Source organism: Anser brachyrhynchus (assembly GCF_964034855.1).
Source record: "Anser brachyrhynchus genome assembly, chromosome: 3".
In the NCBI taxonomy this organism is placed as follows: Eukaryota; Metazoa; Chordata; class Aves; order Anseriformes; family Anatidae; genus Anser; species Anser brachyrhynchus.
The window spans coordinates 65,159,483-65,184,774 of record NC_137696.1 but is presented as its reverse complement, the minus strand read 5'-3'; the positions used below and the strand labels follow the sequence as shown (position 1 = coordinate 65,184,774).

General features: G+C 35.4%; 1 protein-coding gene across 2 annotated transcripts in view; it reads right to left on the bottom strand.

The window, feature by feature from the left end:
- The window catches only part of HBS1L (HBS1 like translational GTPase), a 60,014-nt gene that overhangs the window by 16,341 nt on the left and 18,381 nt on the right, over nucleotides 1-25,292 (bottom strand). For both annotated transcript variants that reach the window (XM_080583799.1, XM_080583800.1), the window contains exons 5-6: nucleotides 8,591-8,699; nucleotides 416-672 (exon numbers count right to left, since the gene is read on the bottom strand). In XM_080583799.1, coding sequence (XP_080439925.1) covers nucleotides 416-672; nucleotides 8,591-8,699 — 366 coding nt within the window. The remainder of the gene's footprint in view (nucleotides 1-415; nucleotides 673-8,590; nucleotides 8,700-25,292) is intronic.

Sequence of the window (25,292 nt, the reverse complement as noted above, 5' to 3'; positions counted from 1 at the left end):
TTTACTAAATTTACAAATTTTAAATGCACAACATGAAAAAAATATGCAAATCACATGCACCAATAATGCTCATGCAATCCATAAGATTTTGACTCACTGACAGCTTACTGAAACAGGTAATTAGCGTGACAGCCATGTACCACATCCAAATCCATACTAAAAAGAATTGTAGGAATGAAATCAAACCAAAGTACATTTTTGTAGTCTGTCAAAACCAAGCTAAGTCAACCTCACAGTCTAGTCAAGGAAGTCTGAATGTGCACCCTCCACATAACAATGGTCAAACAGATGGAATTGAAAACAGTATAAGATTTCTCTTTCCTAAAGAGAGGCTAATTTTGTTTCTTTATCACTTCCAGATTCAATCAACGGAGTTTTTAAATCTCTATGCTTAAAATGTAATTAACTGTATTACCTATTACCACCAAATTTAGTAGTTGCTTTCCTCCTTGTCTCTTCTCCAACTCTGCTTTCACATCTATTTGTGGTTTTGTCTTGCTCGTCTTTTTTACTGGAGTAGGCACGGCATTCTGCTCTTCTGAAACCTGCGCTACTTGGGGTGAAAGAGCAGATTTTGAGACTGCCTCAATTACCCCAGAAGTTATGCTAGCATCTTCATTTAGCAGTCCTTTTTGAGGTGTGTTAGCATGGCCATTTTCTTCAGCAATCATGCTGGGAAAATAAAACAAAGGAACAGTGAATGCAAATGTCAAAGAAGCTGCAGAAATACAGGAGAGAAATGGAGTTCTCCCTACGCTATCACAAAAGCCCCAGACAAATATTATCTGATAAGCAGAAACAAGCCCATTAAGGTGGAAGTGATAAGCAACTGGATGCAAACTACACAGATACCAGCTCTGAACATCTTGCAAGAGACGTACTGTATACAGAAGCAAGATAAGAAATAATCTTGTAATATTCATGAAACTCATATAAACAAAAGCTTCTCACAGCCACTTCTTTTGGCACGGAGGGAAATGAGAAACTGCCATAGACATGGTCTTCTCTGAAGTAAGAGCCCAAGTCAGCTTTGAAGCATCCTAAAACAGCTTTCACTTAAATTAAAGTACTGCAGCTGAATGCAGTGATATTCTACTGAGAGAACACCAGCAATACAAAGAGTAGATACTAAGTGTATCCGAGCTGAAACTTAACAAGCAATGTTTGCATACAGCCATAACAGATATGCCACATATCAACACTGAGAAAACCTGTTTTATGTACAAAACAAGGCATCTAGAACTACAGATATTTGGATTTCTCAACTCACCTTCTCTTCCACCCTGTTCTACCACAAATTACTATACTAATGCTAATACTAAATATCTTGAATGTATTATTCTCCTATTAACTAAGTATCTTGAATACATTATTCTCCTATTATTCTCACACTCTTTCTCTCCCATTTATAAATAAGGTTATTTTCATAATTCACATACGTGTTCTGAGGATATATATGATTTTTTTTTAAGCTGTTATGGCAAAGATGACCACTAAAAGCAAAACCTAAATAACATCCTCAAGACAGCAAAAGCTTTATTCCTGGCTGACAGAGCTCCATGGTGAGTCATTAATGTATACAGCAAGACAGAAACCGAATCAGCTACTACAGGCATCAGAACATGTTATGGCAAGCTTCAACACACAAACCACTGGCCATTCCAGTATTTTGAAAGTTTCTCTAAAAATTCTTCTACAAGAAGCCTTCTACAAAAAAAAAAAAACTTCCTCCTCTGGAAAACTGGAACCCTTTTCAATGCAGTACCACTGTGGTGCAGGCTACTTTCTATGGAACTGATTCAAGCAGTCTTTCAGACAGCTACCAAAAGGAAACAGAACTGTCTTCATGTCCAGAGTGAATTTTTCACTCTCCGCTTTCCATTTACATACCACAGTTAACTTCACAGTTTTCCTCTTTTCAATTTTTATAACCAAAACTACTTATTTTGGTACCTCAGAATCCCATCTCATATAATCTTCATTTGATAATACAGACAGAAAGCGAGTAGTAATGTTGCATTGTATCAGCTTTCACAGGAATATTTGCATTGTATTAGTCCCTTTCCATTTCCTGAATCTCAGGAAACAAAAGAGTCCAACCATGTTAGCCTACTGAACAAAGCAGTTCATGAGTTATAATCTAAAACATTAAACCCAGGAAATATTCAGACTGAATGCAAATTTAGCCTCTCTACTACCAGTAACCAATGCTGGTCATTTTATACGGCCTCCCTTTTTTAACTCAGTTTCAGAACCTACCTAAGTATCTGGTACTGTGGCAGAATGATTAGTTTTGACATCTTTTTTGTTATGCCCAAACCCAAGTTTTTGCTCTAGATTGTGAGACCCCAAAGCAGAAATGTGAACACTTGTTTCTTGGCTACAGTTCCACAATCCAAGGTTGGGATCTTGCATCAAGGGTGGACATACAACCACAATTTTCTTAAATTAGCTACACATCAAACTTAATTAGTGCCAGCCATGATTGTTGCAGGGGATGGATAGTACCTGTGCTGCTGCATAGTGGATGCACAATTCTGTTTAAAGTTTATTTGCATAAAGTTACCCCATCAACATTTTCTAAGCCTTTTAAGGGAAAAAAAGTCAATATCAATCTACACCTTTGGTCACACAGTCATGACACTTTTGATTTGACACTCAGAAACTAGTTGTACTGTGCCATCAAGCATAGCCTTTGACAAGCTCCCGTATATAACATCGTACATCGACAAGCTGAATGCACTTTATAAGAGGATACAATTAATTTCCTAAACTTCCCAAATCAGTGACTCATCATTGTCTTACATGCAGTTATGGGAAAAAGGCAATTACACATGAGCTATTCCAAGGAAAATAGTCACTAGTTGCTCATGCTTTCTTTTACTGGAAAAAGAAAAGTGCATTTCTATCAGTCTGAACAGAAGTCTCTTTTTTAAATTCCATTAAGTTCACGCTAAAAATCTACTGTGGAATGGCACGACAACTATTTTATCCAATGTTTCTTCACAGACATTTTACTTCACAAAAACTGACTGAAAACAATCAAGTTGATAGAAAGCAATATGCATAGAATTGCAGTGACAGAGCTTTCTACATATTCTAGCAACATATTTAAAAGCACCTACATTATATAGAGCACACTAGACCAGTTTGGCCTGAACCATGTATTAAGAGAACCTAATATATTTAAAATTCAGTTGTGTTAGAAGTCTTCCCAGTTGTGATCGAAGTTTTCCATCAACATTGACTTTTTTTTTTTTTTCAGACAAACTTCACTGTCAGCATAACATCTATCACTTTCACACTGAAACACTACTGGTTATAGGCAAAAGTCATACTGTAATACAAATATGATATTTTATATCGATATCAATTATTTTTCCTTGAAATTCCAACATTTTAAGTTCTAGAGAGAAATATCTGTATAAGAAGCAATATCAAAACAGCCTTTGCATTTGCCAGTCCCTTCTCTCCTTTTCAACGTCTGCATTAATTCTAAAACCAAATTTTTAAAAATGAAAAAAATTAAAAGGAAGACATGTAGATGAAACTGCAAATAATGTAACCCAAAACCATGTTTTCCCTATAGCATTCCAAAATACATTAAAGACTGTCACATCAAGACTATTAAAAGATGAAAATGTATTTTGAAAGACAGGTTATCAGCAAGCTTCTAAATTATATTTGTTTAACTAATATTTTTTTTCTAGTCTCAGATGTTCAGATCTTCCTGTAAGTCAAAGCTTAGGTCAGGAAGGATTCCAAAAAAACACAATAGACATTGAATGGCAACACTCAAACTAATTACAGGACCTCAAAGAAACAAGGCCTGATGAAACAACTGTTCTCTCACTAACAAGTACCTTCTGGTGTGACTACCACTGCTAAATACTGTCAAATAGTTTGCATTTGGGTGGTTCAAAGAAAGTGCTAGACATACGAGTAAAATAATGAGTGAAACATGACTCTAGCTGTCATGACATTAGGCCTTGCTACTATTTCAATGGTATAATATTTGAAACTGTTTGTAAACCGCTCCATTTAGACTTCTACAGGTTTCAGATATCACCATGTTCTAGAAACCTGAAAACAACCTGTTCCATGCTAATGCAAGACTCACTGTTTCAGAAGAGAAACATCAGAATGGAGAGAGTGTATGATGTACTTATACACCATCTCATCTTTCTGCTGAGCTGTGTCAGGGAAAAGGAGAGGGAGTTTGTTACCAGGTACCTGAACAGGAAGATACACAGGTGAAACGTACAATTCACATCTAACAGAAGCACATGCAGTTAGATGCAGGAAAAAAGACTTTGATATGGCAACTAGATAAGTAATTTATTGAAAGCTTGATAACAACTAACAGAAGATCAGAAAAATGCTAAGGAGCTTCATCTTTAACAGTCTAAGGAATGAATGACACTGAAAATTCTTTTCAGTCTTTCCCATTGAGATTTTTCATAATTAGTTAATTGAAGATTTGTCAAAAGACAGAGCATATAAGAGAGCGCCCTAGTGATACGTTGCTACTGTAGGCAGTTGAGGGTATAAAATAATGGTCAAATGTATTAGCAAACATCTTTGGTAGCCAAGTTCCAGTGTGGTCTGAATTATGTTGAACCACCACATCGGGAATAATTTCTACTTGGAGGAGGAGCAATTCCTAGCCAACTGCTTGCGTCTTTGTATAAGAACTTGTTCAAACTGCCAAGAGCAGATTTGGTTCGCCAACATCCGTGCCCTTCTGCTACACCACTACTAGCTCACTAATGTGGAGCCATTGAACTGATTAACTCTGGACTTCTTTGAAAGGACAGAACAATTAAGCACCTCTACTTACACTGAGCTCATGTACTACAGCAGGCTTGACCACCAGCAATTTAGTCACAGGTGTCAAAAGCACTTACCGAAGCTTTTTGTTAGCAAATCAGAAGACATACAGAAGCCTGGCAAGGACTACTATTTAGTTGAAATTAGAACTGCCAGGCTAGAAACATCCTATGTTGTCTTGCCAAGACAGACAGTAAGGGTAAACTGAGTAAAATATTATGGTTACATTGTTTTCTGGAAACAGTAAGAAATACTGAAATACAACATATGCTGTTAAAAGACATGTTAAAAGACTCTAATCCTCATACAACTGTGTTTACTGAGGTTCACACTACCAGGCATTCAAAGAAGAACCTGAAAGTTTATCTTCTGAAGATTAACTCTGCATAATTTAGGTTTTAAACATTATTTTCAATCTTCTAGTCTGGATGCTTAGTGAATTATTTTTATACAACCGACTCTTTCGGAGTACTTATAGTCATTACAGGAATGTCTACATTTATTTCCCCTTTCAAAATTATTAATTACACAATATTGGTCAGGCTGGTTAAAATAATCACTCCTTTTTGCTCACAACCTTTTCTTGTTTCCTTCTTGATTTAACAAGAAGAAAAAGCCTGGTAATTAGTTTTGCTAGAGCACCAGAAAGGCAGCTTGTCAGAAACGAGCAAACTCCATTTTCCAGAGACAATTCTATTAAGAACACATGGCAAAAGCAATCAATGCTCAAAGCAATTCATGACTTCTAATAATTCGTTTACATAAGAATAAGGGAACCTTCATTAAAATGAGATCATGCCTCATAACAAGATTTAACTATAAAGACTGAGTAGATAGTCAAAGAATGGTTATTTTTGTTAATGCTAGGCCAGTGGTTTTAAAAACATGGTCCAAGAATCATGTTTAAGATCCTGTAACAGGTGACAACAAAAACTAATTCATACATGCTATACAATCACCTTCAATGGTGTCTGCACCAACACCACACAAACATTCAGGAGTGCGAGCAGGGGGCATAAACTGCAAAGGCTGATAAATTACAGGTGTTTTAGAATTTAGATTTTATCAAAACTGCTATGAACACTGTGCTTTTGGTCAGTGAAACAAAACTATGTACTTAGAAATCTGTATTATTACAAACCCTCTGCAGTATACTTATCAATGCATAAGTAACATAAAGAGTTTGAAAAGAATTAAAAGAAAGAGCGTCTCAGGCATTAATAAACAAATTCACTGTGTTCCCTGACAACTCATCCTCATGTAAACTGTCAATAATCCAGAAGAAAAAAAACACAACACTGATACTCATGGAATTCGGGCAGGGAGAAATATCATCCCCCCCGTCCCCCTTATTTGTTTCCTCCAACTTTAGAAGTGGATGAATAAAAGCTATAAAGCCATTACAAGCTTGCAACACAACGCTAGTGCTTCATGTAACTTCAATATATTTAGGACAGACTTTATGCATAAACTGGACAGGAGCTAGTCAAATTTCATCTGTTAGGAAAGGAATGAGACAGAGCAAATTACACTGTCCTGGAGCAGAGAAGGAAAAATAAGACATAAGTATGGTCAAGGCCTCCTCCCCCAGTTCTTCATGTCAAAGTCCTAGTGACTTGACAGTGCCTCTGGCAGCCTGTAATCAATAGACGAAAGGAGGCTGTAACAGTTTCCTTGAAGCATGGGTCTTTAGACATGCAGATAACTTCACAATTTCAACTGGGCTTTCTTTCCTAGTCACTGATTGGTTGTACTCCAAATCTCATTCTCTTCTTTTCCAAACCACTCCATTCCTATTTGTTCTAGCTTAAAACTAAATGCCTAATGTCCCTACAACTTCTACAAGAAAAGGTTTCTTCTTACTTAGCAGTACTGCTGAAACAAGTGAAGAGAATTAAACACTTTCATAGTGTCAAGGATTTAAACCAAGAGATTATCAGCAAGTCCTGGAGCGGTTTTGTTTTTTGTTTTGTCACAAAAAAACACTGTCACTACAATGGAAGCGAGCATGATACAAACTATTTCTAGGTCCATAAAGAGAAGTAGAGTGGCTGAGAGCCATGTTAGAAGCAACTATTTTCTGTCAAAGACTGAGTCAACATTAGTATATCCAGGAATTATTCCAGTCTGCAAATGAAAAAGCATTCTTCTCATTTCATCCTTCCCTATGGAGCTTACACAAGGTGTGGCAGTCACTAAATAATAAGAGAGATACAAAATTTTGGACTTTTATATAAATATCTTAAATAGTCATTATTACAGCTAAAAAAAATGTAATCAATATCATCCCCAGTGATCTTCTGAAGGACTAACTGGCAGATCCTTTTCACTCCCTTTATGACTCCTTTCTTTTTATAAAATTTTACCTAAATCATTGTAATCCACACAAGTCACCATAAAAAACTCCAATTTGTAAGAGGTGTAATAGGAACACAAAAGATGAAGATTCCATTAAGTTAACAGAAATTTAGTGATCAAGTCCAGTTGTCACACCTAGAGTCACTAATTAACAGAGATGAGGAGGGAAAACAAACAAAAAAAAACCAAAAAAAACACATTGTGCTCCCTATGTGCATTTCAGATCTCAAATAGCACAGAAAGAACTTTGAAAGTCCCAGGAATTCTTCACTTAGTTTATTGCATCTAAGTAGCTAAGAGACGTCATTGTCATTCAGCAATTGCATTTAGAAGTTTTAAGGAAATAATGACGTCAGTCTTATATCCTTGTATTAAATGCACTGAAGAGACTATGTAGATGCATCATAATGCTTTCCACATAGTTTCACCAAACATGTACAAGATACTGTAAAGTAAAGACCATGCTATCCCTCTTGCTCCCAAAAATGCTTTCCAGATCAGAACTGCAAGCAGTGCAGGCTGAGGTAGGGATGGTGGCAATGCTCATGCTTGCAATTTTTTTTTCCTGAGCATAACTATGGAATTTCTTGCCATAGAGTAGCAAGATTGTGCTCAAAACCAGAATAAGTACAACCAAACAAGAAAAATCCATTAGCCATTGTTAGTTGAAACCATAAGAAGCAGTGGGGCACAAAATGCTACATGCAGTGACGTTTCATAGAATGTATTCCCAATATGCTTAACCTGTCCTTATACATTTATTTAAGCATTGCTGGCTACTGATGTAGATGGACTCTGATCCAGCATGTCTGTTTTCATGCTCTTACAAGAGCATCCCCCCCAGCAGTTCCAAGTTAGGGTAAAATTAGAACTACTACTCAACTACGCTATTTTAGCTAAAGCGTAAGAGGGACTGACTTCTTCTCTATAACAGTTGTACCCCGAACACCTGTTAAAGTTAATAAAAGCTGCAGAGGAAGGCAAAGTTTAGCTATAAGTGATTATTTTCCCTATAAATTATTCTTAAATGTATTACTTCCTTTGAAGAACAAGCATTTGCAGTTAAGATTTATTGATTTCATAATTCCACTTAGAGAACTAAATTTAAAATAAACGAACCCCAAGAAAGTTCAGTATTCTATGAAGCGGATGTTTAAATAATCTGACTAGCTGATATCTCTCTGCACTATTCATAGTGAAAGGATTTGTTAAACTCAAAACGTGAGGTACCATCTTCTGAAAGTAATTGTGAGTCAAACAAGAAGCTGAGATGGTTAGTTCTGGAGAGTGACACTAAAACTGCTGTAAAAATAGAAAAAAAGAAGAAGAAAGCTTGCTACAGGTGCATCAGTCTGAAAGAAGAGCTGCTGATGTACCTTGATGTATGAGGGCTTTGGCTTACCATGGAACTTCAAATCCCATAGACTGTTTCTTTCCAGACACTGTCATTTTGGTAACTTTTGGCACAATTTCAGATTCCATTCTGGCTGACTGGGAATCCCTTGATTTTCCTAGTAATAGACAAAAATAAGTTTGAACTTAATGTTGTGACTAACAGGTGTTAAATATAAAGCTTAATAAGTTACATTCCTTTTCATCAACCCAAAGATACCAGTCTGCGATAATGATGAAGTCTCACACTTCAGTCTTTTACTTTTATCTGTTACATATTTATTCAAATTAATCTACAAACATTTGTATTTATTGTGAAAATCTTATCTGTATCTCCAAGTATCTGCTTGACACCCACACCATTTAAGAGCTTTGCTATTTTGATAGCAGATTCTGCAGAATGCCAGAAGCATTTTATACAATACAAGGATGAAGAAACGCTTTGCAGCTGCTCACTAGCTGATTAAGCTAATTCTTGTTTACAGTTTTTCTTTTGCCTTAACATTGGCAAGCCTCAAGGCTACAAGTTTAAACCAAAAAAAGGCAACACAACACTCGTCTACCTGAGGTACTGCTAACAGCAGCACAAGCTACCAGGCCTTCCCTGAGACCTGTGAACAGAGTTGTCTCCTACCTAGTTACATCAAAGAAGCCAAGAAATACCCAAACTAGCTATATATTTACTATGGGGAAGAGTAGTATACATAAAAATAGCAAACTAGCTCTTTTCTTTCCACGACCCCCTCTTTAATATGTTAAGTAACTCCCTTCTCCCTTTCTTTATGGGAAAATACTTCCAACTTTATACAGTATGAGTGACAATGACTGTATCTTGTGTTCTGAAGGACATTATATACACAGAAAAGCAAAAACAATAACCTGAATTCAGAAATATACTGAAAGTTTGAAAAAATCTTTACCTATGGATGCATCTGAAAACTGGAAAAATGCTGATACTCTTCAAGTAATACCCTGATTCTGAATACTCACAAACAAGTGAAGACTTATTTTGAAGAACAAGTTAATTTTTATTTATTTATTTATTTAAAGTGTTTTAGATTACTACTGTAAGATGAACTGTTGGAGTCATTTGGTCTTACTCATACAGATGAACTCTTTATTGCACTCTAAAGTATGACAGCTACACCTCTAAAACCTCATGATCATAGTGCTTTGCAGGTTATACATAGTTATGGTCAAGCCTGTTGAAGGTATGTTTCAGGTACAGAAACAGAATACCAGAGACATGTCTACAATATACAGCACACCAAAAAGATCTTGTGCAACTTTTTTTAGTTTATTTAATTTGGTCATCACCTCCTTCATTTATCTTATCTGTTGATACTTATTTTAGTTATATGCTGCCTGGAGATCTCTGGAAGAAGTACTTTGTATGCATGTTATTAATAGTTACGTACCAATTATACTAAATAAAGAAAAACAGTAACAAGGAAATAAAGGCAATACCAGAAATGATGGTTAACAACAATTATATATTATAAAACTGCCAAACAAATAATAAAGATTCAGGATAAAAAATTCTCACATTAAAGGACAAGGACTACCAGTTAAACAAAGATTTTGTTTCATATTCAAGCTTCTACACAGGTCACCTTTACCTATTTTTGAATGAGAAGTTACTCACATGAGTTACAGAAAAAAGGGCATTACTTTTGTTGCCAACTTGGTATGTTTTTTTCTTACTTCAATTCTAACAATTTTCAAGCAGACATCACCTTCAACTACCAGTTAAACATGAATGTTTTACAAGTCATTTGAAAGCTGAATTACAGTTAATTCTCAGAAAATACCATGTTTGAAGTCTGGCTGCTAGGAATTAAAAATTGCAAAAAACATAATGAACATGAAATTAGATTAGTTGAAAGAAAACAAGATAATTGTTATCATGTACCTTGCATTTAACTTGCAATCTATTTGCAAAATTTGCTACATTTGATCCAAAATCAAAAGTCATTGGATATAAAAAATACATCTTCTCTTATAAATTCAGAAATTAAGCTTTGATCTGTACAACTGTTGGGGTGTTTGAGACTGATCCAAAGCTAAATGTACAAGGAGATGAAATAGATTTAATGAATCTAGAATTTGACTTCTATTTCAGCAGTACTACACTACTCACCCTCTAGATAAAATCTAGAAGACCAGACAACTCATTAAAACTGCATCACTGAGACAGCATAATTCTGTCATAAGACAACGTAATTCTTCAGTTTGCAGTGAGCATTTTAAATTATGAACCCTCAAGAAATATTTTGTGAATTGATAATTTTGTGAATGTCAATGAAGTGATGCTGTTAGGAGAGAAGGTTCCATATGTGAAACACTTAACATCGCTACGAAAACAGGGTTGAGCAGAAACAACTGAAGACTAGAACACACAATGCGACAAATGAAATCACAAAAATCTAAAACTAGAGAAAAAGGAATAAAACCAGAGGAAAAAAATAGGCAACACTAAAAGGTATTACAAAGAGCAAGAAGAAGTAAAATAATTGTCCACTGGCAGCACAAACAGTTTGTTGCTGTCTAAAGAAGAAAAAAACACTTATATCAGTATAGGTGGACTGAAGAAGCAAACCAGGATCGCGTAACAAGGGCAAACCAAACCATAGAAGATAACTGTGGAAAGGTTGCACTCAAACAGATGCAACAACCATGTTGCAAACAGAAATCATTAGTAATACTACTGACAGAAGCATCAAATATCATTTTTTGACTCCAGTGTTTTTATAACCAAGTACAATAAAATCAAACAGTTCATTTGAGATAAGGACCAACCCTGTTTTTTGTACTGCAGGTGCCATTAAAGATTAATAATTATGGGCTTCAGTACGAAGGACAGAAGCCCAGGAAAGGAGTATACTTTACTATCTAATCTATAGGGCACTGGAGAAAACTGCATGATAAATGCTTATCTGCTTTAGCAGACAAAGCAAAAACTATTCAACACTTAACAGATCAAAAGCAAATCCTTAAATTGCACCTTGGAACTAAAAGGAAGTCAATGCACAATGCTGATACAATTCTTAAGAGAAACACTTCTGAATAAGCAAGCAGAGTATCCAATAGCAACTAAAGTCTGCTACAACCCTGGAAAAAGTATAGGGGTGGTAATCCCAACCTGATTAGGAAAAGAGCAGCTGCAAGAAAATCGGCCTCTGAGGGGAAAGGATATAAACTTGTCTAGAAAGTCTTGATAAACATTCTTCATGCCCTGTGCAATTTGCACCTTCCTAAGTGCAAACGTAAGCAACTAAATGTCAATGTTTCCTACACCAAGATTGCATAAGAAATGGAGAGATACTGACTTTTGCATCTTTAATAAACTCCTAAAGAATCCCCAATACCTCCTTGCTATGCTTCACTTCAGTTTTACAAAAAGCAAAAATTAGAGTGAATCATTCATAAATTACAAATATATAAAGGCTTGTCGGTATGATAGTTACCACAATTCAAAATGATTAAAAAACAAAACTTCCAGTCTATTTTAATATTTTAAGCAAAGTAGTTTTCAGACAGATACTTGCTGTTGAAGACTACATTGACATCACTGCACCTGTATACTGTAGCTACGAGTCAAAACAGTAACACAAAGCAGAATATGCATTGATGTACTTTGCCTCACTGTCAAATGAGGATGAGCTTAATACAAAAGGTAACAGAAAGACCTCCGCTGAAGTTACTCCAGTATAACTATGGCAGAGTGTGACAACTTAACAATGACCATCTTTCTTCTCTTTGCTTCTCCCTTTCCTGTGGCTGCTCTGTGGTCTTCCAACTGAAGATCCTTCTGATTTGGTCAAAAAATTTTACTAGTGGCACCTTCTGCAACTTCAAACTAAAAGTGACAACTATTGCGACTGCAATTAAAAGTACAACCCTGAAATCTGATGGCAAAATACAGTATTTGCAGTCTGAAAAACAGGAGGCAGATACATATATATATAGGAACCAAGTGAAACATCAGAACAGCCCTTAAAAACAAAAATAGTGTCTCTGGGTGTTCATGGTAGAAAAGCAAAAGTGCATGGATAAAGTCAACCATCTTCCTTTACCATAAGCAACTCCCCAAATTTTGGGCTTCCTTTGTAAAAAAAAATAGTTGTAAGGATTACCTGTAAAAGATTTAAACAAACAAACCAACAGATTATTTCAGCTTCTTTATCACATATAATGGGCTTGAGAAGTTTTTTTCAGTTGTTTGTTTACTTACATTGAAAGTAACAGGAAGGTAAAAACTGGTCTTTAACTCTGTTGGGGGTATGGAGGAGTTATTTTTCAGTACATAGAACAGTCGATTATTGGTCTACTCTGTTCCCAGGTAAATTAGAGATGCAGAAAAACACCACAAGTCTGCTAAACGGCTGCCATCTCATGTAAGAAATGTTGATGCTGAGTGAAGTGGGGAGCAAAAAGTGTTTACACTGGTAAATTTGGAGAAATGAACACTAGTATGGGGTGTCTAAATCCACGCTGTCTTAGTCCAGATGACAATGAAACAATGTCATCATTTTCAACTCCTAAGCACAAGGGACTGGTCCTCACAACTTGGTTTCCCCTCATTAAATTATATAACGGCACTGAAACTCTAAACTCAACTTTATCACTACACAGAGAAGCCTTCTTACGATAAAATAAACTAGAATTTTCATTATGTCTGAATAAAACAAAACAAACACACACACACACACACAAAAGGAATAAAATACCACGGTGTTAGGCATGCCTGAAGCCCATGCCTTCTCAGATGCCAACTCCTTTAAACAAATACAGGTCTACTCACCCATCCGCAGTTAATACTTTGCACTTTTAATTTTGCTTCGGTTTGTTGTTTACGGGTTTTTAAAACTTTATTTCAGCAATTCTGTTTCAGTACCTTTCTTAACAGCTGCATTACTACAACTAGAAGAGTACTAAAGCACCAAGGGACAGGAACCTCTGAACCTAGCTTTACCAGGGAAAAGGGACAGTCCACCAAAAGAAAGTACATATACCAAGCAACTAAAGGCAGCACTGGCAAAGGAGAGCACCACCAAAGGAGTTACGTATTAACTAATTGTGGCCAGATCACAGTTTTTCTTTAAAGCTTTAAGCCATTTACATACTTTACATACTGGTATTTTTTACTTGGTGCATATTAATTCTTCCGCTTTCAAAGGTGTTGTGAGCATTTAAAGAAAGAAGTTGCATACAATTTCTATTTTGAATGTGGCTCGGGAGCCTAGATGCTACTGACACTTAATAGACAGAATTCATTACCTTAAGTAGGCCCTCCCTTGGTCATCTATTTTTAAATGGTGCTCAAAAATGTTACATTTATATGTAGGTCATTCTGAAAATGAAATTTGTTTATTCACGTAATAAATGCAGCATCCATGCAATCTTTACCTTTTACTCACAGCCTGCATTTTTTAATCTCAAGTAACAAGGTTTCAAACAAGAATGTCCACTCAGGTTTTTGTATGCTTTTTTTTTTTTTGCCTAATGAAATTACTGGAACTATTATTTCTGATAGACACCTCTGTGTTGAAAACTAAGTGCCCCCCCCCGAGCTGAACACTGTATGTTCCTAACAATCTCAATAAATTTATATTCATTTTTGCGACACAGAAATATGTATTCCAATACTACAGATAATCCAATCTTCATCCTTCTGTGCAGCACCAACCCACTGCTGGAATCGGAAAATGATTTTTCTGTATGAAGTTAGTTTTAAACATTTTTTCTAGCATTACATATAGTAAAATATGTATTCAACTCCAGTATTCATCCTCAAACTAGAAATTCTGCTTTGCAAAACTTCCCAATAAATTGCATTAAGCTGTGTTTCCACTCTAAATAAACCACACACAGTAATACAAGCAAAAAAAAAAAAAAAAAGCAATAATAAAGGTGTGGGAAGGGGTTAGGTACTGTGTAAACCAGCAGTACCATGGAAAAATATACATGTAACCATGCCTTCTGATCTACAAGACACGGTTTGCATCCCTTGCTCTGCTACAGACTTTCTATATAACCACAACCAAGTCACTTAAACCTTTGTCAACTGATTATACAGCAACATCCACCAACAGCATAAAAAAGGCAAGGCACTAGTTTTGCGCTCTATACTACCATGTCATGAGCTTGTTCCAAGTGTTTCATGACTCACTGATTAAAAAAAATATATATTTTTTTTGCACGTCTTACTGGCAGTACAACTGTTGAGTATTCATTAGCAATAAAAGTACAGACAAGACACAGTCCTGTCTGAAAAACAGATTTAATAACAGAGGCCTATATCACAATAATTCCCTTCCTATATGCTATGTTACTATTTAAAACTAACTTTAAGGTCCTACAATTGCAAAAAATATTCCAAATATGGATTATGAGACAATAGATGAAGAGATGCCAGCCTCATCACATATAATCTCATGCTCAGAAGCATCTATCATCTATTTGCCCACATGTATGTGAGTTTATATTAATATTTAATACACACGTCCATTACCGTAGTCATCTTTTTTCAAAATACTGACCATAACATAACCCAGTTAACATGCTTCATATTGTTTCTATCCATATACACCATAAAACTCAACAGCTCCTAGCCTTTAATTTTACTTAAAAACAGTGTATTTTTCTCCCTTCAAATTTCACAGCACACAGGGAAAAGAGTAATATGAGGAAATCTAAAAAATTGTCAAGTTAGAGACATGCACAGTACTGAAAGTGTTTTTTTTTTTGTATAATCCAACTGAATTATTTAAAAACATCAAAAGTTCTATTAAATGTTCTAGAACACAGGGGAATCTATCAGCACAGTTTAGTTAAGTTTGCCCCAGAGCACAATGGATCTTCAGTGGTGGTGGTGCACAGTTTCAATATTATCAGTATGTCACAGCACTGGGAATAGCACCAGAAGTCCAGGACTCTCAGCCACGTCCCAACACCACTACATAACACAACCACCAAACGTAAAACACCCCAGATTTACAGTTTGCTAATATACTGCCTCCATAGAATTTGCCATGCACTCATCCCTATAGCCCAATATTTAAGTTCCTTAAATCCCTATAGCCCAATATTTAAGTTTCTTCTCATGCAACATTTTGGTGGGTAAAGTTCAACATGCAGAAATCCTTTCTTATGCAAATATATAAGCAATAAAGGATAAAACAGAAAGAAAAAAAATGATTTAGGAAAGTCTCTCCTACTCTTCTGTAATCCCAGAAACTTTAGCACTCACAGAAACACCCTGCATAACAAAGAAACACCAATTAGCTCTAATAAAAATGTCACTTGTGAAAAATTCAAAATAAAATGTTACTCTCCTATATTTAAACTATACCAGCTCAAAGTACTGATTTTATGAAAAGGTATGAGATTATACTATTATAAACTGCAATGTACAACAGATGGTACTGTTGATGTAGTAAGTGATGCATCCATCACTTACAAAAGTAATAAAAGTCTATAAAAATAAAAGGCAATATGCTAAATTGTCCCCCCAATACTGATTCACAGCCATTCTAAAGATCTTACTTGAAAACAATTCCCCAAACAAGAACACTTAATTTTTTCTTTTTAAAAGAAAGGTTATTTCCTAATAGAAACCACAGTCAGGGGTTTTCCAGGTAACTTTGTCTTGTTGTTGTAACTATTACCTTCTCTGCAAAGTTTCAGATGGTGAATATAACTTTTTTCATGAAACTGGGAGCAGGTATTTTCACTGAAAAATTGTGAAAATAAAAATGCTTACTTACACCTGACTACAAGAATTTTTTGTTTTGGTTTTAAGGTTTGATACAGCACGGGGTTAGAGGAGATGCTCAGAAGTATCATAAAATAGCCTGCTGTGTCTCCAACACTGGCTAATTCTCTGCAGGCCCCACAACACACAACCGCCACAATTTACTACCCCATGACTCAAGATGCAGGAACATCTTGCTTCACTACAACCTACTACAACAACTGGATGTGCAGCGGGCACAGTCAGAAAGGCTGGCAGCTTCACCTGTTAAGAGTTAGCTGGCACTTGTCATTGTTCAGGCTTTGCTTTCAATGCTCACAACTTTTGGCTAGTTGAACTCTTTTGTCCAAAAAAACCTCATTTGCTCAAGTGAAGCGCCTGCCTGAGGCTGATTTTTTTTTGTTTGTTTTTTTTTGTTTTGTTTTGTTTTTGGCCTTAGAAAACAGTTTGCCCATGCACATATTGCCTAAATTTAACAACTAAATCAGCCAAATACTTCAACATTAAATATATAACTGCTCTGGCTATTTTTGGCCAGGCTGGACTAAGTCCTGCCACCTGAGAGCAAATCCAACCTCTCCTGTGTTCCCTGGGGTTTCCTACCACATCAGTAAACCAAAGGCATGAACCTGCCTAGGGTAATCATAAAAAAGTAAACCCAACTAGAGGGCACGAGAAGAAGCCAATGGAAGTGAGCACTGGCAAGCAGAATGACAAGCATATTATCAAGGATTACAAGAATGAAAATCAATAACGCAAAGCAGATGAGAGCTGAAAAAAAAATGACAATATTAATGACTTAACCTGTGGAAAAAACGTGTTTAAGGAAAAAGCAAGAGGACACATACTGAGGGACAGATCACATACAGAAGCTAAGCATGAACAAAGGAAGAAGAAGAGGATCAACACTGAAAAGCAATACAAGCTATGGGCAGAAAAAAGTGAATGTGGGGAAAAAAAATCAAGGTCAATGACTGGAAAATAGATAGGGAGAGTGGGGATGGCTAGCTACAGAGACTGGAAAGATGAAGTGTAAAAAATGGAAATGCAATGAAAAACTCAAAGTGACATGAGTATTTAAGGCAGAAATAAGAATCAAATGAAAAACTTTGACCATGACTAAATAAATTTGAGAATGAGAAAGTGAGAAAGATGCATGCACTGAAATTAGATCAAGTTGAAGTGGATGGGGCAGACAGTGTTATAACTAGGCAACAATACATTTTCTTCCATCTGGAACATAGGCAAAATTGCTGGAGTCCCACCATTCCCTTGCCACTGACACTTACTCTCCAACTGAATACAAATGATGCAGAAATAGCAGTCAGTTACTGATACATTCCCTAGTTCTTCTTACCAGAAATAAATACCTTCCAATGCAACTTTTTAGCAATCGGGACTTCTAATTGTATGTTTCTGAATACTCAAATATTACAAAATGATTATTACCAATTAAAGCTATTTTTTTCTCTGATCCTTTATTACAATGAGTCCTTTGACTTCATTTAATGAGTTGGGAATATTTTCTTTTCCCTCACTTAATACTCCAATCCCATCTTTCTACTGCTTCCCAGTAGCCGATCCCTCCTCTAAAACACCAAATTGTTCATTTTTTCATGTTTCTTTTGTACCCATTGCTGCTGTACCTGCAAGTTCCACAAGAAACTTATTTTCACCACTTTAGTGCATTTTTTTTAAATCACACTGTCTTTACCCAACATGAGAAAGCAATTTGGAATACCTGATGTCCCAGAAAAAACTGATGTCTCTGAGAATGGTGTAGTATATTTTACATAGAAAATTTCTCACAACTGTAAACATTCAGTACCTTAACAAATTAAACTCTTCTCTCCCAATTTCTGGATGCTTAATATGGCATTCTAACCAGCATCCACCTCAAATAAGTGATGTTTAAAGTTATATACTTCAGCAACGGAACCCATAGTTGAGCTCTATATACAGGTCATTGGTATAGTCTTTCCACAGACACGGATAATTAGTCTGGTTTACATTCACAGTTTATATACTAGAGGAAAGAAAGGCACTATCACTGGAGTAAAACTCTCATTTCAAGATTTCCAGTTTCATTAAGCCATCACACCTCCGGAGTAAAAGGAACAGAGGTCTATGGTACAGAAAGGCAGACCTGGGGGGCAGGGGGGGAGCGTCAGTCATCTTCTAGAGATTACACGAGTATCAGCTACCTCCTTTTGATGTTTCTGACACATAAACATTTAAAGGTCCAATACAAATTCACAACTGTCAAAACAGTGACTTTCTCGTCTGTCAAGTTCTTGATGATAATGTCCCCGAGGTATTTCTCATGCCTATTGCTTCTAGTTAAATGGACTAAAATCCAATCTTCATGTAATCGTAACACAGTACAACTCATCCTGTAACTACCGAAACCTTATTTGTGGGAGGTGTATTTCTTTGCACTACTCTCTAGCAATGCCAATAATGTTCCTCCTCAATCTGCAATCAAAGTTACAATTTGCTGTAAAAATATTTTGTGTTAGACATTGACAGTTGTTCTGTACCACGCATCTTTACTCTCCCCCACAGACACAACATTAAGTCGTTGGTGGTGTTCTCTAATTCAACGATTTTGTCTTAAATGACTGTGATTTGTCTTTCACAGATTTAGAAGAAGCTCAGTCCAGTATTTCTGAAGTGCAACTTCCTACCATAAATGGTCATGTAAAGAGCAGAGTCAGCACATTGTGCAGGATAACCCTAAAAAGATATATCCATTGCTGCTCACTTAATTGAACAGAATACACACAGCCCATGCAAATTAACAGAATTTCTGTTAAAAGCTTGACCCAAAATGAGTAAGTAAAACTGAAAGTACAATATGTACATTCTATTACAATTAGAATTCAATTTCCAAAACTAACAGACTGTAATTTCAGGTTTAATTCTTAACAAATATTATAATGCCAGAGGATGGTGCTATTTGCCTGCACATCCTCGAGGTAATTCAGAAACATCACACCTTTTACACACACACTGACTACATCTACACAAGTACGTTCCCACTGATTGTATTACAGGAATGCAAGTCATCTTACAAGAGAAAGCTTTCCCAACCCACAACTTTCATTTATGCACCAAAATATCCTCAGCAAGAAATTAAAATCCTCAGCAAGAAGTTAAAAATATGGAAAATAATATAAAAGAAAACTATACTGGCAAACTGATAGCACACAAAAAGTGGCATCATGTTATAAATGTTCAGCTCTTCCACAACTATTCCATACTTTTTCCAGAAACTTAATGATGTATCTTTTTAAAGTTGCAGAAGAAAAAAATGTATTTAGTAGTCCTGCACAATTCAGCATGTTGAAGCTGCAAGTATTTTCAGCTTGAGTTCCAGACTGTCAACTTTTAGTGCAGTGAGAACTTCCAAGGTAAGATTAGCTAAAACCTTATTTAATTTCAGCTCTCTGAATCCGCAACTCTCCCACTCTGCTGGTGACATTACAACCACACTAGACCCTGTCTGGGTCAGAGACATGACCTATATGTGAAAATTAATCAATGCTTTCTTAAAAGTCAGGCAAATTTACTTGTGTGTATATATATATATATACACACACATATATATATATTAAAATAAATAAACTTTACACATTCACTTTTCTATTCTTCTGCAAAGTCAGCTCTGTATAAGAAAAATACATTTACTGGTGCCACTCTGTGGTTTAAGGGATCACAGTAGAGATTGCAATGTCATAGCACAGGGCACATTAACATTATTTCAGAGTGAAAGATGTGTGGCTTCAAAGGACCAAAAGAATAACTTAATCATATAGTCAAGAATTCATCAGCTACTAAAAAAAAAAAAGCAGTTTAGCAACATAAGACATTATTTAAAAAATGTTCAACAGATTAAGTACAGTTAAAAAAATAAAGATATGGTCAAGCAGTACATCAATTATTGAAAACTATATATACATACAAATATACACAGAGCCTACAGCAAACTGAAACATGCATTTAATCACACTAGTAGGAATTGCATGATTACAAGGGAGACACTCACTGAAATTCTGCATTTCTGCTTGCAAGGTTATGCTAATTCAATAGTATATCCTCAGAAACGCCCCCTTCTGGTTTGTTTTTTCTTTTAAATGGCAAAAGATGGACGTTCTCTACTTACCCATTTTACAAAAAGTCAGCAACAGACTACAATTTTGAAAGTTTTACCTATAACAAAGATGAAAGGAAATGACAGTATTCATTACAATTTCATTAAAGGTAAAGCTAGAGATGGTAGGAATGGTGTTTGCCAACAGAAATGGGAATAAAAAGGTCATCCCCTAATCATACAGCTGATGGAATGATGCAAAAGATTCCTCACGGCTGATGATCTCAAACCACAAAAGAACTTCCCGTCCGTAATTGATAAGCCCCCAATTATGAAAGAACAAGGATAGAGTAGAAGTACTTCAGATATATTTTACAGGGTTTTACAAAACACCATAGCTCAAAGGTGGAACCGTAACTTGAAAATCCTGCCTCTTTTGCAATTCTAACTACTCTCTTAATAACCAAAACCTAAGAAGATACTGGAAATGTATAACCTTGTAAAAAGTTAAATGATATATTGAATGATCTCAAAAAGTTGTGTGTCTGTTTAATACACACATTTAAAAGTCACTTATAAATAAAGCAATTATTTTGAAGAGTAAAATGTTAAGCAGGTTCAATTTTTTTTTTAATCATTCTTAATGTAACGAAGAATAACTGTTAAGAAAGGACAAGTGGGAAACAAAAGACATTAAAAATGCATTGTTCTCCTTTGCACATGCAAATTAGGTGAAGTTAAACATTTCACACAAAATCTGTTCAAATGAAATTTGCTGAGTGAACATACACCTTTTATAGTACTTGTTTTACTAGGACTAAATGTAATGAAGCAAAACACACGCTTATCAAAACCAAGCGAAGTAATTACAAGGTGTTGCTTTTTCTTTTTCAATCCCAGAGACTGATATTGATCAAGTATCTACTCTTCCACTCCTTTACTATCTGATGATTTTAGATTACAGGGGGAGGGAGGGTTATGCCATTACTCCTCAACTAAAAGATATTCATTTAAGTAGCTTTAAAAAAAAAATTACTGCAGCATCACATTTCTTCTATAGAAATTTCAGAAACAATACTTAATTTTTAACAGATTTTCTTATATACAATTTGACATAGAATAATTAAAAAGAAATTAGAATTTAAAATGTTTTCTATTTAGATGGGACAGTTTAAGTACTCTTAGAAGACATTCAACATCAATTAAACCTTTAAGGGTCCTTTCAAACCAAACTATCTACCAGTTTGCAGTAGGACATCCAAATCAATGGGGGATAAGAAGATGTTATTTCGTATGTTGACAGCTCTCCACTGGACAAGCCTTTAACTGGTCATAATTATACTAGCAAATCAGCATTTTTATTCTATCTTACTACTACAATTCAAAGCTCAAGACTTATGATATAACTAGTTACATCACCTCTAGGAGCTCTCTGGTGGTACATTTTCCAGATACTCCTGTGCTGTATAGGACTTTTTTTTTTTTTTTTAAACTTACCTCCTAAACCCTAGCAACTTTTTTTTTTTCCAAATGACAGAAAAGTAAAATCTCAGTTTTGTCCTCAGTGCTACACAGATTAAAGTTCAATAGATCAACATCAACTGTCTAACAAAGAAATATAATCTGTCTAACAAAGAAATACAGACATTACTAAACACATTCCTAAAGAAGGACAACCACATTCTCCACGCATGGATTGAGAAGCAAGCGATTAGATAAAGCAGTCTGAAACTACTGAGGCATACTTTACTGCCAAGTTATTTTCTTCCAGTTACTGTTATTTTTTCTGTTGTCTCATCTGTCAGATCAACGGGCTTCAGCATCTGCTTTTGCCATTTCCTTTAATTCTAATTTAAGACACCCTGCTCATTTCCAAAATAAACATAATTGGTTTGCCACTCTGCTATCTTGCCCTGTTCATGAGTACGTTTAAATCATAGAATCATTCAGGTTGGAAAAGACCTCTAAGATCATCTGGTCTAACCTTAGGAAGGGAAAAAGGAAAATGGCAGAGGTAGCAATGGCTATTAAAAATACAAAGCGTATTGAAAAAGAAAAGCTTTACTGTTCTTTGTTATTTAAATGTATTAGTGGCAACACATTTACAGACAAAGGATCTTTGAAACCTAGGTGTGAAACTGCTAAAGATCTCTGAATCTAATTTGCAAAACAAACACAAGCTCCATCAGTGCAGTAGGCTAACCAACATACTGAATTCATCTGCAGTCAATTATTATATAAACATCTATTAGTACAACTTTAGAGACAAATCTTAAGCTATCCAAAAAGTTACAAAGGCAGTTTTCCTGGACCACCACTACGCACCATGTTGTTTGTCCAAACATGTTGCAAAAACAGATCATACACAAGACATTATTCCATAGGGAACACATTATGTATGCTGCCAGTAACAGCGGATATTATTAGGAATTTAGTGAACCTAACATAAATCAGATGATTAAATTGACAGTAGGGCTTTCACTAACTGATATAATATCCTAGTATTTGGCAATAATTGTATTTATCAGGGAAACTGTTACAAGAAGCAGAGACCCTGGTCATGCTAAGGTAAGAAGGTACAAGTAAGCAAGGCAAAAGGTAAGCTACTTATATATATATATATATATACACACACACACAGTAACATACACGTTTAAGAAGCAAAAGATATGTTAAAAAAACACTGTTTTGCGTTAAAATTTAGGAAAAGTTTATAAAAATTGCCCTACTCCTTGGCATAATTAATTCATTTGTTTACTTTAACTTTTCCCCTTATAAGTGTTTTACGTTATCTACATTACCTATCTATATTACATTTGCATTACTTATGTACATTATTCCTCTGATAACTCCTCCTAACTGTTCCACAGTTTCCTATGAACTCTTCTGCCCCAAGTCAAAGATCAGGATTCCAGAGTTATCAAAGATGAATTGATTAATTAAGTCGAGAAAAAATAGAGACTGAATGTTACCATACTCTGAACAAGGGAGACCCATTATGTGGAAAAAACACCCTGCATATAAGAGTGACACGAAACAGAGCATTGGAGGCTCCATTCTTCATTGCTATAACTATTCAGAAACCCAAGCCGACTTATAAAAAGCTGTGTATCTGAGTCTAGAAGAAAACCTGAATATAGTACAACACAATATATAGTTTCAAATAAATTCTGTAAGCTTTATCAGATGCAGATGAATACCGGGAAGAGGAAAGTTCACTTGCCAGTCTGAAGAAGTGCATTTCACTCTACCTGGACTTCAGAGAGGAACCTGTGTGGACTGAAGTTCATTTTTTCAATGTTTTCTTCTTCTTCCATGTTGCAGTGAAAGCGGAGTTAAAACACTTCACACTTACAGTAGTAACTGCGTGCATACAGATAGCAACCACAGCCTCACAATATTTCTTAGCATATGTATATTGCCAGAAAAATAGCGTTAAAATCATACAATTCAAATCACATTTTTGCCTTGAAAAATGTTTCCAAGAAATCTTCAATTTCTCTTTTTTTTTTTTTTTAAACTTACACATTCAGTAGCACCGCGTATACTCAGTTTCACCATCTTGCCTAGTTGACAAGCAAAGTTAGTCATTTTCCTGTTTACGTAGGTCAGCAACAGGGAAAAGGAAAACTTTAAAAATAGGAAAATGTGATTCTAAAACCACAAAAAGGGGTTAACAAGGACTCAAACAAGGAGTACCCAAAACAACTTCAACTCATATTCTGGAATTAATTAGATATAAAATTTCCATTTAATATGAGTTTTTAAATGCAGTAAAAATATGGAAGAACTGAAGCAACAAGTTACAGTCTCTGTCAACTGGGCATCACATGTTCTGCACACACAGGTATCTTTTATATTAAAGTTACCAACAACCCTACTTTTCCAAGCTTATGGCTTTTTCAGCATAAATTTCTACCAGAGATTCTGACTGCAAATTTTAAATGTCACGGGTACGGAGGGAAGAACCTGGGACTGAAAGCATTTGTAACTGTCTATTCTGAACACTGAAATGTGTCAGGCATCATGAAAGAATCATGGTATCATGAAAGTATACACAAGGAAGGTGATTAAAAAGGGGTAATATTTTAACACCCAAGGACAAAACAGTTTGGGTGAAACCAGAGGCACACAAGTAGTGAGTGGGCAGAATTTCTGTTGATGCCATAATACGGCAGAGTTTGACTAACAAGTTTTGTAACAATACTGAACCACATATAATAAGCAAATCTATGATACTGCAGAAACACATCCAGAAGACAGTACAGAGATACAGCAGGTATTGATAAAGTAAATTTTACAGGGAAGAAACAATAGCTTTTGCAGGGAAAGATATCTAGAGTAAAACATACATTGTAAAGCAATGTTGTATTTTATGCTTGTATTTTAACATCTTTGCAGGATTTTTTTTTGCCCTTTAATTTCATTTCTGAATTTTTACATGTGCTTCCTATTAGAATTCAAGCTCCTTTTTGTTGGTAACTGATTATATTTTAAACTGCTTCTTTTATTCCGACAATTTTGGATTTGATACACTAATACTTCTAATGTTTAGGTTAACTACTTTATAGAGCTGAAATGTATTGTTGTACAACTGTGAAATACCACTGTCTAAGTCTTGTCAACACCCTTGTTTTGAGCACTCAAATGCAAACTTCAGGCAAGTTACAACTTCTAAATTGATAATACAACAGCAGTACAGCAGCAATCATTTATCCCTAGAATTGCTAAATGATACATGCTGCAAAGAGTGGGTTGTCTCTAAAGAACAGTATTCTACCTCAGAAAACAGAGGGATAAAATATAAATAATCTAATTAAGCTGCTTTTAAATGAATAGATCCTTAAAGCAAGTGTCCCTGAA